This window comes from Lissotriton vulgaris, chromosome 5, assembly GCF_964263255.1.
Source record: "Lissotriton vulgaris chromosome 5, aLisVul1.2, whole genome shotgun sequence".
In the NCBI taxonomy this organism is placed as follows: domain Eukaryota; kingdom Metazoa; phylum Chordata; class Amphibia; order Caudata; family Salamandridae; genus Lissotriton; species Lissotriton vulgaris.
Genome location: NC_141693.1, coordinates 1,179,854,032 through 1,179,872,880, shown reverse-complemented (window position 1 = coordinate 1,179,872,880; position 18,849 = coordinate 1,179,854,032). Strand labels below are relative to the sequence as shown.

The 18,849-nt window shown below is 44.8% G+C and overlaps 1 protein-coding gene across 1 annotated transcript in view; it reads right to left on the bottom strand.

Annotated features, from left to right (window-relative positions):
* The window catches only part of BTBD16 (BTB domain containing 16), an 887,756-nt gene extending 869,250 nt beyond the window's left edge, over positions 1-18,506 (bottom strand). Inside the window, exon 1 of the mRNA XM_086920301.1 lies at positions 18,388-18,506. Coding sequence (XP_086776427.1) covers positions 18,388-18,506 — 119 coding nt within the window. The remainder of the gene's footprint in view (positions 1-18,387) is intronic.
* Positions 18,507-18,849: the final 343 nt, after the last annotated feature.

Genomic DNA, 18,849 nt, shown 5'->3' with positions numbered 1-18,849 from the left:
TGAATCAGTTTCATATTTCATTGCATGATTTTTATAGACATTAAGAAATTTTCTTTTCAAAATATGCACAATATATACATACACAATTTTGACAACCATTTGTGTGTCCAATTGAAAATACCAAAGAACCTAAACTAGACAAATAACATCTGTAGTGACATATATGAACTATATGTAAAAAAGGAAGGTTTCTATTTTAGATTTGTTTCATCAAGTAGAGGCGAGAAAACAATGCGTGAAGGTTGGATCGCTTTTCACATAAAAGTGCGCTGAAGTTCAACATGAAACGGAATAGTTTCTCCTCCGTTTATTTACTCATTTTCAATAAATTGATATCAACAAATGTGTCTTGAAGTCATTTCTAATATCTTTATTCGCTTCTTTTTCTCTTTCCTTATTATATATCATAAGGGTATTTCAACATTTCATTAGCAGATCCATATTTTGAAATTATTCTTCCGCCCAATGCATTTCGGGTCGGTATGAATGACCCTTCGTCAGGGGATGAAGATCTGCGTGATGATTATCTCCGCTACGTTGAGGATAGGCGTGCACAGGGATCAAAACTATATCAAGTAGAGGCGACCATGTAGTCAATGCAATAGAACAACATCAATTTGAAAAGTGGACAAATGTTGTGTGCAGTCTGCCTCTTCCAACTGTCGACGGCGTTTCGACCCTTAGGGATGTGGGGTCTCCTCAGGACTGAATAATGTGGGGACACCTATGAATTAAAAAAGTGGGGCAATGTTTAGCCAATGGGGCCATGTAATATAGGTACATATTGATATAGGAGAAACCAAAGTAGAGGCATTACGCGAGCGAGTACCTGAAGGGGTCTGGCTTTGTTTGTGTGTGATGAGTTGTGGCACAGTGATATTTTAGTGAAGGAAAAAACTCACAGGGATTCCTGCCGGGAGCTGTGTGAATGATGGCAGAATTTTAGTGGTGTATTAAGCACAAATAACAACGAGAACTCTCCTCAGGACACTGCCTGCAGACCAAAGATTGGCTTCTATAGTGGTAATTCGGAAACCGGCGGATTGTTGTAACTCGTATAGACCAATCTCCTTGATCAACGCGGAGGCCAAGGTCCTGGCGAAATTGTTAGCCTCATTTCTCAATGCCGTCCTCCCCTCCCTTGTTCATGCAGACCACTCCGGTTTTGTGCCGAGATGGAATACAGCACTGAACATTCGTCGGGTGCATAATGTATTGGCGCTGCAGCAATGTGTAGAGGAGGATGCGATTATTATGTCATTGGATGCCTCTATGGCATTTGACTCCATTGAGTGGCCCTATCTCTTCGAATTACTTGCCCGCTTTGGGTTTGGCCAAAGGTTTATGGCATCGGTTAGGCTGCTCTACACTGAACTCTGCGGTCAAGTGAGGATGAACAATCGAACGTCGCGGGTGTTCACGTTGCACAAAGGGACCAGACAGGGTTGCCCCCTGTCCCCCCTAGTTTTCGCCCTTGTCCTAGAACCCATGGCATTGTGGGTCAGATGAGATGTTGCTCTCAGAGGCGTCAAATGGGCAGATAAAATTGAGGAAAGAATATCACTAAACACCAATGATATCCTGATTTACCTAGCAACCCCTTACACTTCGATCCTTAGGTTAATAGATATCTTCACAAACTTCGGCAAGTACTCAGGCTATGCCGTTAATTGGGCAAATAGAATATAAACATATGGTATCCCAACTGGTATTATTTAAAGACAGCTACAAAGGATATGTTGAAAACATTATCAGAAAGGAGAAAGGAGGCTTGTTCATCGTTGTAAATGTGCTCATAGCATCATATTTATCCAAAACAGAAAATAAACTGGTTACAGTTGTATCAGCACTGTAGAGAAATAAATTAAAATAACCCTATTTGTACTTGGTGCTTAAGTGGTGCTAGTGAAGTACACGGTGGCGACGCAAGTGACAAAGTGATCAGCAAAGGCGGCGCAAGGTGACTGGTGCATGAATATATACAGTGAATAGAAGAAACAATATGGTTCCAGCTGATTTGAGGTCTTTTTGGTTTAGATGTGTGCTGGCTGTAGTATTAGATGAACCACATTGTATGTTGTGCCTTGGATTGAGCTGAGTGATCGACGGCGTTTCGATCCTCTTGAATTGGGATCTTCCTCAGGACTGGGTTGAGTGAAGAGCGGTGTTGATGGCATTTAGTGCGGGGATATAAGAGGGAACGCAGGTCCTGGCAGGTCGGAGCTGAGTCAGGGGGGTACACCGGATAATTGAGGGAGTGTTGTCGGGCAAGAGCCAATGGTGGCAGAGAGAATCTGAGGGTCGGGAGAGCGGGGAAGGTAATCAGTGGTCCCGTGAGGACATCAATCAAGAAATTGCATGAGTAATCCCGTAGTGAGAGACATCGATCCAGACGTGATCTACGGCAAGTGAATGAATTTCCCTGGGAGAGCTGGCTTGTCTGAGTCAGAGTAAATCCTGGATGTCAGGGCAACGCTGGAAACTCCGAAGTTAAGAACGATCCGGGAGGAGTGGCCGTTAATTGGGCAAAGTCAGTAATTTTTGTTCTTACAGAGGATGTAATGTTGAAGGGACCAGCGAAGGTTTCCAATACTTGAGGATATTTATCACTTCAGACCCAAAAACCTTTTACGACAAGAACCTGGTAGTCCCCCTACATAGGCTTAGGGATGATGTCAAACATTGGAGGTCACTACCATTATCACTGCTAGGTCAAGCGGCCCTGTTTAAAATGCTAGCACTGCCACGATTACTCTACCTACTCCAAAACTGCCCATACTATGTCCCTGACTCATATTTTAACAGCGATGAGACGGAGGTCCGGACATTACTATGGGATGGAGGGATGCCGCAGATTGCCCTAGAGAAACTACCGAAGGGGTGGTATGATGGAGGTATCACACTCCCAGACATACAGCTTTATTAATGAGTATCACAATTGTTAGTTGTTAATCACTGGCTATCCAGTCTTCAGACAAACCCGGCATACAGGTTAGAGCAGTATCAAACCGGACGAGAAGGGTATCTGGGAGCCCTAAGAGAGCCCTATATACCAAACCCCACAAAGGGAGATATCTGGGACCAATGGCTCATACGACCTCCATTTGGCATAAGACTACTAAACACCTGGGGTGGACGGGAAAACTGACAAAAGTGACGCCCCTATGGTCCTCTCAACAACGGGGGCTGCTTTGCTATAACGTGGGGGTTGACAGATGGGACACCATAGGAATCTCTTCTATTGGCCATCTCCTAAAGAAGGGCAAGATACTTACCTTTAAGGACTTACAAGTTCAATATGAATTGGCGCCCGGGGAGATGTTTCAGTACCTACAAATTTGTCATGCGATTAACATAGCTCTCACAGATATAATGACCATACCAGATGCGTCCCGCTTGGAGGATCGACTCTTATCAGAACCTCTCCTGACTAAGGCCATTTCCCTTACATACTGTGAGTTATGTAATAATACACCAGACCCCTTTCACATTCTCAGGGACAAATGGCACGCAAACATGGGACAGATCGAGGATGAAGACTGGCAAACAGACCTGATGTCCCCAAGCGAGGCGGCCATAAACACCGTTTTCGGTTGATCCAACTAAAAGTCTTACATAGGACATACCTAACAGGTGTGACATTAGCTAAGATAAGGACCAGGCAAGATGCACTTTGCCTGCGTGGATGTAACCAATCGGCCACATTTTATCATATACTATGGGATTGCCCAGATTGAACACTTATGGGAAAGGGCCACAGAAAAGATGCGAATGCACTAGGGAAACAAATCGCTTTAATATCATCACTGGGGATTCTGAACATATGGGGCGTGACCGATCTCACTGACATAGAGCAACAATTTACCACCCTGGGATACACATTAGTGAAAAGAGCCATTGCTTTGAAATGGGGGGCGGCAGATCGCCCACTGATATTAGGATGGGTGGTGGAGATGGACAGATGCATGGTAGCCGAAAAGGAGATTTACAAATCCAGAGGCTATCCTGAAAAGTGGGACAAAAAATGGGGCACCTAGAACACATATCGGGGTGAACTGTGCACCTCACCAACAGTAGGAATGGAAATGTCAAAAGGGAGAACTACGGAACCGTAATGTCTGACTACAATATTGTATACGGCATTGTTTATTTTCTATTCAGCGAAGAAATGTGTATCAATGTGACTATGCAAGTAACGAATGTTCAGTTACTAATAAAATTATTATATAAAATAAAAATAAAAATTCTCCTCAGAACAAGTGCGCTGACAAGACACTACCGCTCTCCTCAGGAATTCAGTTGAAGTGCGCCCTGTTCTGCACACGTGCGCACCTCAACCTGAATTGGTTTGAAAAACTAGACCATCTGGAACTCTTTCCAATTATCTTGGTGGCCATCTTGAAATTCTTGCGATGCATTCTTAGAATATATTTTAGTAAGATGCTGAACAAGAGCTTACTGCCTGGATATCTTCGCTTCCACAAGGGGTAATGGTGAACCAGAAGGTATTTGGCTTTCTTGACCTTACTTGTGGACTCAATTATGTTGCAATGCCATGGATTCCTGACACTATGCCAGGATGTGTAAAAAAAAAAGACTTGAGTCATGTGTATTTGTGATTAAACTAAACATTCAGGTGCGGTGGTGTCTGGAGATAAAACGTCAGGAAATACCAGTGATGTGATCCTACACAATAAATTTGTTTTGAATGTAAACAATATTTCTTGAAATGGTAAGCTAGAATGTTGGATGACAATTGGAAGAGTTTCTCGGAAAATGTTTACAGATTCAGGTTCATCTTACATCACAGTAAATTAAAATGTGTGGAAATATTAGTTTCCGACATACAATCTGAAGGGTATAGTGAGGAATATATTTATATGCTGGGTTTCAGAGGGCTGCTGTTCAAATTTAAGGATAGACGTACGTGACAAATGTTAAATGGCGAAATAAGGTCTGTCAGTTCTCTGCTGGTTTGATCAAAGGAATTTGCATACTGTTATTGGCCATAATAGCAAGGAGCAGGTTTAATTGTCGATGAAGGGGTGACTGGGGAATTCCATGTTAAGATAGTTTGTGAAAGTGTTTGACAAAAACCTAGGTAATTGGATTTGTTTTGAGCATAAAATTCTGTTGAAAGATGTAGCATGCCCAAAAGTTCATATAGTAAGGAACATCTCTATATTGATAAGAGAGGTGGTGTTTAGAGAATTGGAAATGTTGGTTGCCATTGATGTTATTGAACCTACAGCAGCATCCGAATGGATTTCTCCAGTTGTGGTGGTGGAATGGAGTGATGGGAAAATAAGACTGTGTGTAGATCTTCGACATTTAAATAATCATTTTATTATTGAGAGATTTCCCTTACAAAATGAGATGTTAACATGCTTGAAAGGTGCAAAGTATGTTTTCTGCCATAGATTTGTCGCTCGCTTATCATCAAGTCTCATTAGTACCTGAATCTAGAAGAATCACAACATTTAGTACACCAGATGGGTTTTTCCAATTCAAACACATGCTGTTTGACTTAGCTTCTGGAGTGACTGTCTTTCAAGCACTGATTTTCAAGTTGTTTGGCAAGGACGATGGCATTGTGTTCTTTGAGGACGATATACTGATTTTTGGTGAAGGAAGGAAGAAGTATGATGTCAAATTGGAGAAAGTCTTGAAAATTCTCGAAGTGTATGGCTTGGCTGTTAATCCTTTAAGTGCAAGTTTGCTGAGTATAGTGTGACATACCTAGGACATTTCACAGGATGGTGATGTTAAACCGAAACCATCCTTGCTAAGTGCTTTTAGAGATGCTTCAGCACCTAGCTGTAAAGACGATGCTCTGCCATTTTTGGGGCTTGCTGAGTTCTGCAAAGTAAAAAACGTATAATATCAGACAGTTGTTGAAAAATAAGAATATATTTGAGTGGTCCCTGCAGTGTGATAAGGACTTTTGTCGGGTCAAACATGAAATAAGTAATGCTGCTGCTTTGAAGAGTTTTGACCCAATTGCTGACAACAATATTACCACAGACGTGAAAAACAGAAAAATGGGAGCTGTGTTGACATAGAGATACAAAGGAAAGAGAGATTGTGATAGCCTTTGCATTCAGATCCCTGTCTACTACTGAGGAAAAGTACCCCATGATAGAGAAGGATACCATAGATTGTGCTTTGGCTCATGTTCATTTTAGAGCCTTTGCACATGGGGCAAGCCACTTGTTAAGTTGTTAATTACTGAAGAACCGGTTAATGCGTCTGCAAGAAATGCCAGGTTATCAATTAGAATGCAGGATTTTGTGTACAAAAAGATTTATGTACCTGGAAAGTAAAATATTGTGGGGTGCCGCTCATAGCAGTTTTTTTGGTACTTTGGTGCTCTGTGCTCTACCTGCCACGGGACTGCGAGGACCAGCAGCCCCGTCATCGCCCGCAGCTGTGTTCTCTTCCCGCCCTCTGCCAACATATTTACTGCTCGCGGCCCTCGCTCCGCGGGAGCCGCTCGTAGCAGTTTTGTTGGGACTTTGGTGCTCTGTGCTCTACCTGTCACGGGACTGTGAGGACAAGCAACCCCGTCATCGCCCGCAGCTGTGTTCTCTTCCCGCCCTCTGCCAGTATATTTACTGCTCGGGGCCCCCGCTCTGCGTGGGACGCTCGTAGCAGTTTTGTTGGGACTTTGGTGCTCTGTGCTCTACCCGCCACGGGACTGCGAGGACCAGCAGCCCCGTCATCGCCAGCAGCTGTGTTCTCTTCCTGCCCCCTATTCTCTTGTATTTAATTGTCCACGCATACCGCGTCACGGGACGCGCGCAGGCGTGCGCCGGGCCAAGGGCGGGCCCGTTAGAGAACGTTTGAGGACTGGACGGGGTCCACCTCTAATAACTACACGTTAAGGTCAGTGTTCTAACCCTTGGTTGTTTGTCAACTTATTAGCTATCAAAGCCAAAACCGGGAGGGTATTCCTGCTATTATATGCGTTCATTGACTTTCGTACATACGCACCAGTAATGGCTTCAAAGGTTGTAAGGGGTGCGAAAACGACAAATGGTGGGTCAATTTTGGGTACTCTTGATCAATTCATTACACATGCTTCATCAGCTCTAGCGCGTGAAATATATTTGACAGAAAGGAGACTGTCATTGGTCCCCGTCTTCAATAAGAGGTCTTCAATGGGTAGATTGGCCCGGGCGTTGTCCCCTACTTCCCTCCCTGGATCTGCTGTATCCTTATCTGATGGTAACGGGGAGGTCCAAGGGTCCCAATCTTCACAAGCCGCAGTTGGTTTATCTAATCCATCTCAGGAGATAACTCTGATGTGCGAATTGACTCACACGGATGTAGCACATTGACTGAACTTCCCGGAAGTAGTGTAAAGGCAAGATCCACACGAAGCTCAAAATCTGGCCAAACTACAACGGTATCTAAAAGGAAACGTGTGGGCGCCGCCCAAATGGGCAGGAAAGCTAAAGTCATGAAACCTAATGCTGTTACAGAAAGCCCTGGGGTAGCATCGAAATCCAGTTCTGAAGAAGCACATTCTATAGTTGTATCGGTCACCCCAGTAGCAAGCCCCAGATTGGAGTCGCCAAGTGAATGGAGCCAGGACATCTGGGACAAATTGGAGCAACTATTTTATAGGACATGCATCCCCATCTATAATAGACTGGATAACATTGAAAGCAGACTTTTTAACCTTGAGTCAGTAATGGCCCAGGAACTGGACAAAGGGGACTCTGGGTCTGCTGTTTTGTCAAAGAGATCGGGTGAACTGATAAATGGGTCCGATGCTAGTCCTACCCCCCCCCAGCACAGATAATAAAGGATACGATTGCAACTAGTCATTCTACTGTGACCACCATAGCACCCCTATTGCAGCCTAGGGAGAATGGTGCCACAGGAGTCCGGCCCTCGAGTAGAAACCTGGAAAGGGTGGAGGGATTGCTGTCTGTGAATCAGCAGTCAAGTATTAGTAGCATGATGCCCAATGATCCTCCCTCAAATAGACTACTGTGTATTGATCTTCCCCCTGCATCTGTACCATATGTGGTAATACTAGTGGGGGTTCCAGCACTGAGACTGGGTCAAAGGTAGAACTATACGGATCTCAAGAACAAGAGTATACATTGGCTTAATGCGAACCGGCCACTTCCTCCAATGGTGTCGGCTGAGATTTTATTTGCCAGAAGGGTGGATTGGGTGGGGACTAGGAAAAAGTCTGTTAGGGGTAATTGTGTCATCATTAATTTTAGGGATAGTAGAGCTGCCGAGCATATCTGTGGAAGGGCGCAGGTATGCACGGAAACCCAAATTAAATCACTGCCTCTAACCTATTTCTACCCTGCTAACTACATGGCCCCCGCCCCACGTGTCAGCAGTGGGGGGAGAACAGATTCTGGGAATATGGGGGGTCATAGCATGAGGAAACGGTATGACGTGTTATCAGGCCAAAAGATTGTGATTGACGTCAGACTACCAACAATCAACTAGGGACCCCAGATGTGCAGCTCGATGTCATCCCTTGCAGGGTCAGGACTACAGTAGTTGTTCGGGTAAATTCTGAAAATGGGCCACCAGACCCCCTTCCCGAAAGTGTCTTACCACAAGTTGATAAAATAGTCTTAGACCCACTGGACGTTAATTTATCACCCACTAAAGGAGCCAGAGGAATAGATCTACCAATAGCTATAGGGGTGAATATGAGCTCAGGACGGTCTTACACATTGGATAAATGTCCTTTAATTACGGACCCTCCCCCAAAACACTTGAATAATATGTCATTATTGTCTTGGTATATTGCGGGACTAGGTTCCAAATTACCCCTGCCCGAGTGGTCAGATTTTATTGAAGAACATGATATATGTCTCTTTAAAAAAAAATGGGCAGTAGATCACGTATTTTGATTGGGATATCTTAGTTTCCAGGTCCCCGCAGTAAAGAAAGATAAAGGACGGCCTGTGGGGGGATTGGTGATTTGGGTTTGGCAGGCTTTAAACTGCAAAGTATCCCAAATAGCTATATTTAATAATGACATCCTCGCAGTAAGAATCAGCCTAGCCTCGGGTACACACCTGGACATATATAATATCTATGCAAGAGGCCTCCCGGGAGGGCGTGGATCGGAGGTAGTAACAGCCGTAGAGAACTTGCTGGAAGTGTTGCCCAGTAATATCTGGCCGATCGTAGCGGGGGATTTCAACACTACGTTTGAGCCTTTGGGGCTCGAGGATCGGTGCCTTATGGAAGAGGAAGACTATAAGTGGGGTATACCGACCCTCGAGATCCCATCCATCAAAAAATGGACAGAGGCGGCAATCCAAATGAAGGGGCTGTGCATAGGATTTCAGCTGAAGGCTGCCAATGGACCTACACCCTCTGATAGGATGGGGGCAGACACATTTAATAATGGTCACAGGGCTTGCCGTATAGATTATATGCTAGTCAGTTTAAATCTTTGGCAGTTCCTTAAAGATATGGTTGTAGTTGCTCGAGTATAAAGTGATCATAATCCCCTCATTTTTACTATGGATGGGTTGCTCGGTGAACCTATAGCTAGAACGGAGGATGTGCTGGCTCGAGATCTTGCACCAACTAATGACATGCGCCACCTTAAATGGTGTAACATCATTGAGTGTCCGGAAATACTGGTATCTATAAATAACGATGTTAATAATGTATTAGATGTGCTTGGAACTAGCGAGGACAGTTTGAACTCGCAGTTTCAAATTATAGAGGGACATATTATCCTTTTTGACCGATTGAAGTCATATTTTTGCAAACCAGTTACCACCAGGAAAGTTAAAAATAAGAAACCCCTAGGGTGGTATAATGAGAAGTGTCGGCATGCTAGGGCCGAGTTAGGTTCAGCCCTAGGAAACGGGGACCCAGGTAGTGTAAGACAGGCGCGGGATCACTATAGGAAAGCCGTTAAGGAAGCTAAAAAGTTATGGGACCAGGGCAGATGGCAGGAGCTAAAGGAAGCATGCGAGGCTAGAAACCCAAAATGTTTTGGGGATAATCATAAATGAGATAGGGGCGGATGTCCAGACCCCCTGCACCTTTGTGTGGAGCATTTTAAACCTCAGTAGGCTTTCCAAGCAGATGAATGGAACATTGAACCGTTCCTATATAAATTTTACAATAGTAGGGTATTTACTCTAGAAGAGGTGGATAGGGCATTAGATTCAGTCACACCTGGAAGAGCTCCGGGTACTGATTGTGTCCCTGCAGATTTTTTTAAAATAATAAAACATCTTGGCACCTATATATTGGGCATGTAGCAAATGCAATTGCTTGCGGTGCTTCAACCCCGCCTTCATGGAAGGGAGCTGAGATAATCCCAGTTTTCAAGAAGGGTGACAAATCAGTTGCAGGTAACTATAGGCCAATTAGCCTTACAGTCTCCATGCAAAAGATCATGGGGAGGTTGATTGTATTTAAAGTCCAGTCCTGGGTAGAGGAAAATCAAATTTTGACTCCACTGCAGGCTGGCTTTCGCCCCTTACAAGCACAATAGACCAGGTCTTCCGTTTCATTACTATTTTCTGGAAGATAGTAGTTCTGGGGAAAGGGGCATTGTATTTGTTGATTTGAAAGCAGCCTTCGATTTGGTACCGCGTAGCAAGCTGTGGCGTGTGGCGTGTCCTGAGGAAGATGGGGATGGCCCCGGATGGCCCCGGAGCTGTTGTCATTGATCGTTCGCCTACATAAGGATAATTATGCCCGGGTTCGGTGGGGGTCTAAGGGTGAGTTACTGAGTCTTTCCCCATTGACAGGGGAGTGTGACAGGGTTGTGTTTTAGCACCTACTCTGTTTTTAGCACCTACTCTTCGTCAATGGGGTGGCAGATTACCTGTCCATGGTCCCTACCGATGCCCCAGCGTTGGCAGGTGATCATATCCCTATCCTCATGTTCGCAGATGACACCTTAATTATCTCCAAGACACCCAGTGGCCTTCAAAGGGCCCTACATCGGTTTGAAGATTTTTGCCGTATTCGGGGTTTAGAAATGAATACGGCGAAGACTAAGTTCATGTCCTTTAATGAACATAGATCATTCCGGGGCAAAGTTTATATGAATAAAGCTCCCTTGGAGCAGGTCAACGCCTTCACCTATTTGGGTGTAACCCTACAGAAGGACATGGGTTGGAAAAGCCAACTTGATTCGGCTGTCTTAAAACTCAAACAACAGGCAGGGGTTCTTACAGCCAAATTTAAATCTTCTTAAACTAAACCAATCAGCCCGGTGCTGGAGATATATGGCATGAAGGTAATAAGCTCCGCCCTTTATGGAGCCGAGCTATGGCAGTTCGTAAATGTAAACCAACTATCTGTAGACAAGAATTCTTTTTTACGCAGGGTCACCGGAGTCCCGCAAAGTACACCTATGCGGCCACTGCTGTTAGATTTAGGTAGGAAAGCAGTAGAAGACCTTGCGAACCTTCGGCCTTTATTATACTGCCGAAGATTGTGGTGTACAGAAGAACTATCGCATTATGCTAAAGGTCTTAAATAAGCATGGGCGGAAAATCCGTTCCGCTCGCGGATTTTGCGGATTTTCGGTAAATTCGCAATCCGCGAACGCTCGCGAATTTACGAAAAATCCGCAAATTCGCACGCAGCGGATTTTTTTTTCTTGGTGATACAATTTTGCGGCATGCGGTGTAAGTTCGCAATTGCGAACATGTAGGTGCGGCGGGCAGCAACAATCTCGCACTCGCGAAATTACAAAAATTGCTATTCTGCACAAGAAATCTACTAGCAAGCAGCATAGACCTTCTGAAAATGATGATTTTTATCAGAATAACTCCTCAGGTTGACATTTGCCTGCTCTTTTTTGGATTTGAGGCCTTTTGATTTTCTTTGGATAACTTTTGGATTAGAAATCAACTTTCTCATATAAGCTTGTTTGGGGCATTACAGTTGCTGTAATGCTGTTCTGCAGAAAAACGAGTTTTGCAAAAGTGAAAGTATTCAGCAGGTTCAAAAGTTCAAACTCATCATTAGTAACCATTCCCTGTAGTGCTTCCTGACAAGGGCCCCTCCAGAGTTCAGTTGCTAGTTGCACCAATTGTATGACCCTGCTCTGACCCTCACAGCACGCTCATAGAATAGCTACAAGTAGGCCACAAAGGTCCTGGAAAAAAAATTGCACTGCAACAGAAAGCAAATTACAGATAAGGAAGCAGGTGCCAGACTGGAATTTTAAAACAGTGACACATTAATAAATCGACCCCAGATTAATTTGTGTCAGTTGAAGCAGGCAGGTGTGCTTGCTTTTCCCCCCCATAATCTGCAGTGATGATGAACCAGAGGGTGGCATTGATGTCCCAGAGGGTGGCATGGGTGAAACAGAGGGTGGCAGGGGTGAAACAGAGGGTGCTGGGAACCTGTGATGATGAACCAGACGTAGAAACAACATAATCTTGACCGTTGCGCGCCGACATGTAAGTTCGCAATTGCGAACTGGTACAAAACCCTTGCGAACTGGCAGAAATCCTTGCGAACTGGCAGAAATCCTTGCGAACACAAAAAAAAAACAATCCGCAAATTCGCGAGAATTCGCGGATTTTGCGGATTGCGAGTTCGCAAATTCGCAAAATTCACGAACGCCAGATTCGCAAAATTCGCCCATGCTTAGTCTTAAAGATATAATGGATGCAGACTCCCTTCATAAGATAACCTGGTTGAAAGAGATTAGACTGCTCCTATCGAAGATGGGCATGAGTGAACTGTGGAATGACCCCTCCAACGCCGATTTTCCCTCAAAAAAGATTCTGAAGGATAGGTATTGGGAAATGGTCATGGCATCAGTATGTTCTAAAGGATTCTCTAAGCACCTTACTGGTCGTTTCTTGGAACTTAAACCAAGGCCCGTCCTAAAAAAATATTGGGATGCAATCGAGAAACCCCATGATCGAAAATTGTATTTTCAGCTAAGGGTAGGGGCCTTACCCATAAGGCATTTCACCAGTAAGTGGGCAGGAGTTACTAATAATGCATGCCCATGGTGTCCAGATAAACAGGAATCGATTAGTCACCTATTGTTCTTCTGCCCATTATACGCCACACCTCGTCGTGTGTGGGTCATACCTATCTGTAAATCACTGGGCTTCAGATGGCACAATGAAGCACTAAGAGTCTTATGCACGGACCCAGCCTTACCGATAGCCATTGCTATGGCTAAGTTTTTGGGTTGGGCCTGGTTTATACGAGCAAAGGCGCCGTATTTGGCATGTTGAAAACTGATAACTGTTAACTGTTTATTGATTTTAGTACCATTGATTAGAAAGTATGATGAGAACTGGGATTTTTAATCACTATAGAGCGACTATAGATGAATTTTAAGGGGTACCCCAATATTATTTTAACATGATGTATTCGGCAGTTAGTAACGTAATTTAATAACTTCTTAAATTATTTATATATGTTCGGATAATTGGAGTTTTATATTTTTTGTGTGATGTTGTATTGATGAAATGATGTGTGTTGTGCTTTTATATCTGAACCCCTTCGATGCTGGTGACGGAACCATTCCGTCATCAGTCACGGTTGAGCTGTGCTGATGACGGAATGGTTCCGTCACGACCACACCCTGTTCATAAACAAGCAGCACAGCAGGAAAATTCCTGTAGCAGCGATGTGGTTAGCTGTTGAATAAAGCTTATTTGAAATATATATATATATATATATATATATATTGTTGCTGACTTCTTATCTAAGATGCCTTCACAATTGGAGGAATGTGAGGATGATGATTGGAATGAATGTCAGATCGCTTTGGTGCATGATTCAGGAACAAATGATGCTAAGAAAGAAGTGTGGGAAATGGAATATGGGAAGGATATTGTGTTGCAAAATGTCTCTATGCTCATCCGTGTCAAATGGCCTAAGAAAGCTGATGGAAGCAGCAGTTAGACCTTTATGGTAGGTTAGATCACAATTGGCGCAGGCGAACTGCATGATTAGGAAAGATAACAGGGTTATTTCCCATAGTGGGTTACGAGAAATGGTTTTGAAGTTATATCATGAAGGCCAGTTTAGACTCATCAAAACAAAGTCAGTAGTCAAGAAGTTATTTAGGTGGCCTGGTGTAGATCTGTTTGTGGAAAGCCATGTGGAGTGGATAAGACTATCCTCACATTGAGCCTGCCTATGACTAATGGTTTTGTTCCTAAATATCCTTGGAATGTGTTGCCGTGGACATGGCGGGGTGGTGAGCACTCCACAGAGGTATATTATTGTTCCTATGGATTTCTTTTGAAGGTGCCTGTTTGAGGAAGTGGTAGACAAAGCTGATACCGATTCTGTGTTTTATTTCTGTATCATAGAGTATTTCTTAAACAATTGTGACTGATAATGGTGTGCAGTTCTTATCTAAGCTTCCAGGAAATATTTTGATCAAACTGAAGTGACCATAAAATAACTTTTGTAAACCGGAAGAGGTGGTTGAAGTGTTGCATAATACGATTTGTCTAAGAAATGGCAAAGCATGGAACCTTACATGTGTGGCTGTGGGTTACAATGAAGTGAGGAGGTATACTTATTTGGCTTCACAAGATGATGGAATTGGTTGGTTAGTAAATGATCGAAGGGAACCTTGATAGTGTGGCACAGAAGGAATTGATGGTGGTAAAAATGTTGTTTCAGAGTGTGCTACCTCAGAATTGGTGGTTCTGTTCCAGGAACCAATGACATTAAAGCTGCTGTTGAATCATGGGGAATTGCTCTTGAATCAAGTGTTGTGTCAGAAAGTTCCAAGTCTGAATCTGGTGAGAGATTTGCTGAGGCTGTGAAGGATTCTGTGGTAGAGGAGTCTGAAGATACAACAGATGTACCAATTGGTCGTAAAATACACAGGAAACTTCCAAAGTGGTTGAAGGACTATATGTTGTGAAGGTATCTAGACAATGTTCTCATTCAATTCAATTCAATTCAATTAATTTATATAGCGCGCTACATACTCAGAGGGTCTCAAGGCGCTTGGAGAAGGGTGGGGAGTTACTTGTCGAATATCCAGGTTTTAAGTTGCTTTCTGAATGCTAGGTGGTTCTGAGTGAGGCGAAGGTGAATGGGAAGTGAGTTCCAGGTTTTAGCCGCCAGGTAGGAGAAGGATCTTCCTCCCATGGTGGTTTTGTTGATGCGATGTACAGCAGCAAGGGCTTGGTTGGAGGAGCGTAGCTGGCGGGAGGGGGTGTAGAAGGAAAGTCGTGTGTTGAGGCATTCGGGTCCGAGTTCATAAAGTGCTTTGTGTGCGTGGGTTAGGAGGCGGAATGTTATCCTCTTATTGACGGGGAGCCAGTGGAGGTTTTTCAGGTGGCCAGAAATGTGGTCTTTGCGCGGGATGTCTAGTATGAGTCTGGCTGAAGCGTTCTGAATGCGTTGGAGTTTTTTCTGAAGTTTCGCGGTGGTGCCGGCGTATAGGGTGTTTCCGTAGTCCAGGTGGCTTGTAACCAGTGCGTGGGTGACCGTTTTTCTAGTTTCGGTGGGGATCCAGCGAAATGTTTTTTTGAGCATGCGAAGAATGTTGAAGCAAGATGATGAAACGGCGTTGACTTGTCTGGTCATCGAGAGTGAGGAGTCTAGAATGACGCCCAGGTTCCGTGCGTGGTCTGTCGGGATGGGTGCTTTTCCAAGGGACTCTGGCCACCAAGAGTCGTCCCAGGCGGAGGGGGAGGTACCTAAGATAAGGACTTCTGTTTTGTCAGAATTCAGTTTCAGACGGCTGTGCTTCATCCACTCGGCTACTTCTTTCATTCCTTCATGTAGGTTGGTTTTGGCGGTGTTAGGGTCTTTGGTGAGTGAGAGGATCAGTTGAGTGTCATCAGCGTAGGAGATGATGTTGAGGTTGTGTTGGCGTGCGATGGTTGCGAGGGGGCTCATGTATACGTTGAAGAGGGTGGGGCTGAGTGAAGAACCTTGTGGCACGCCGCAAATGACTTCAGTGGCCTCTGACTTGAATGGTGGGAGGTGGACTCTCTGGGTTCTTCCGGCAAGGAACGAGGTGATCCCTTCCAGTGCTTTTCCTTGGATTCCGATGTTTCTGAGGCGTTGTAACAGGGTGCTATGACAGACTGTGTCGAAGGCTGCGGAGAGGTCGAGGAGGATGAGGGCGACTGTGTCTCCATTGTCCAGTAGAGTTCGAATGTCGTCTGTTGCTGCAATAAGTGCGGTCTCAGTGCTGTGTTTGGCTCGGAAGCCGGACTGTGAGGAGTCGAGGGATTTGTTGGTTTCGAGGAAGGCGGCGAGCTGGTTGTTGACAGCTTTCTCGATGACTTTGGCCGGGAATGGAAGGAGCGAGATGGGGCGGTAGTTTTTGAGTTCGGTGGGGTCAGCTGTGGGTTTTTTCAAAAGGGCGCTGAGTTCGGCGTGTTTCCAGCTTTCCGGGAAGGTGGCGGAGATGAGGGAGCAGTTGATGACGTCTCGGAGGTGTGGTGCTATGATGGAATCTGCTTTGTTGAAGATGTGGTGAGGGCATGGGTCCGTGGGGGATCCTGAGTGGATGGAGTTCATCAGGCGGATGGTGTCCTCAGTGGAGATTGGGTTCCAGTCAGTAAGGATGTTTAAGGGGGGTGAAGGTACGGCGGAAGGTTGGGTGGGTTGGTCTCCGGGTTGGTTGTCGAAGCTGTTGTGGATGTCTGCGATTTTGTCGTGGAAGAACGAAGCTAGGGAGTCGCAAAGGGCTTGAGAGGGAGTGATGTCGTTGGAGTTGGCAGTGGGGTTGGTAAACTCTTTGACGATGTTGAATAATTCCTTGCTGTTGTGAGCGTTGTTGTCAAGTCGGTCTTTGAAAGCGGCTTTCTTGGCAGTCCGGATCAGTTGGTGGTGTATGCGGGTGGCGTTTTTGAAGGCATCCCTGGTGCTGGTGTTAGGGTCTTTTTTCCAGGCCTTCTCAAGGGAGCGACAGAGTTTCTTGGATTTCTTAAGATCATCGTTGAACCAGGGGGCGTTTTTTCTGCCTAGTTTGATTTGACGTTTTTTCAGGGGTGCTAGGTTGTCGGCGCTGTTGGTTAGCCATTGAGTGAGGTTAATGGCTGCTTGGTTGGGGTTCGAAGAGTGGGCAGGGGGGTTTTGAAGAAGCGATGAGGAGATCTGGTTGATGGTGATTTTGTTCCAGTTTCTTCGCAGAGTAGGTTGAGGATGGTTGTGGGTTGTGGTCTTATTGTAGATAAAGTGAACGCAGCTGTGGTCCGTCCAATGGAGAACTGTGGTGTGACTGAAGGAGATATGTTTGCTGGAGGTAAAGATAGGGTCGAGTGTGTGACCTGCGTAGTGAGTGGGGGTATTAACAAGTTGTTTGAGTCCGAGGTTGGCGAGATTGTCCAGGAGGGTGGTGGTGTTGTTGTCGTTGCTTTTTTCCAGGTGAAAATTGAGGTCTCCCAGTAGAATGTAGTCCTCGGAGGGGAGGGCGTGTGGGGTGATAAAGTCAGTGATTTCTTCACTGAATTGTGCACGGGGTCCTGGTGGCCTGTAGAGGAGGGTGCCTCTGAGTGTGGTCTTGGGGTCGGTGTGGATCTGGAAGTGAAGGTGTTTGGCGCTAGCGAGGTTGACGTCTGAGCTGGTTGAGATGCGGATGGAATTCTTATGGACGATAGCGATGCCTCCTCCTGTTTGCTTGTTGCGGTCTTTTCGGATGATCTTGTAGCCTTCCGGGATGGCGATGGTGATGTCTGGGGATGAGGAGGCGTTCATCCATGTTTCTGTTAGGAAGGCGACGTCCGGAGAGATGGTGTCTAGAAGATTCCAAAGGTCGATGGCGTGTCTGTGGACCGAGCGTGTGTTGAGCAGGATGCATTTTAGGTGGTTGGTGTCAGATCTCTGTTTGGTGTTAGTGGATGGAGAGTTGGTCTTGGTGCCGTCATACTTGCAGGAGTTGCATGTGAAGGGTCCATATACACTACAGTGTCTTACGATTGCACTGGGATTAAAAAAAACAACCCAATAAAATAAGGGGACACTTCCCTCCTTAATGCTGCATTAACACCTACACTGACACTCAATCTGAAAAATTACATTATTTCAAGGTGATATCCTCCATTGCCTTTTCAGTATTTACTTTCATTACTGGTTAGGCCTTTTAGTTTTCATCGTCATGAATATGAGGTCCAGATAGTTATTTCAGCACTGGGAAAGTTGAATCAACTATCTAATTTAAACTCATGTTTCAATTCTGAGACTCAGGAAACTCAAAAATGTAAAACTAGAGCACTAAATTAATTGATATACAAAGTATATACGATCAGATCTTCTGGCCATCATAATGATGAATTCTAGTATGAGGTGTTGTTCTCTATAGAGGTAGCACTGCAGCATTAAGGGATTTGTTTTGTTTATACAAATAATGTAGACCTGCCCAAAAGATATGGATATCTATTTTTACTGTTTGGTCCTGTCACTTACCGTGCATTGAGAGTGACCGATCGTGGAGCTTTCGGTGGAGGCGTTGGTAAGAATTCGGAGTCAGGTTCCAGGGCAGAGAGCCTCATGCTGGTGTTCCCAGTTGCCATTTTGCTGCTCATTTACCCTCAGTCGAGAACGAGGTGCTTACTTGGAGAAAGACCACTGTACAATGATGATAAGACAAATGCCAGCTGTTATGTCTATCCAAAGAAATGTACTGTGTTGGACAGAAAAACTGTTTTACAAAGTGAAGCTAGTATCTTGTTTCTGTGTAGTAGGAGTATATGTGTCCCTGGCAAAAATATCTGATTAATCAGATCCCTATTTACAAAATAGGCCTGGCCCATCTGAAACAAGTTCCTAATCAGAGGAAGCCTCTGCCTGCCTAGATAACGAGTGTGCTTGTGGGTTTACAGAGGTCACTAAGTGCTCGGGCAGGTGAACTCAAGTGGGAGTTGAATG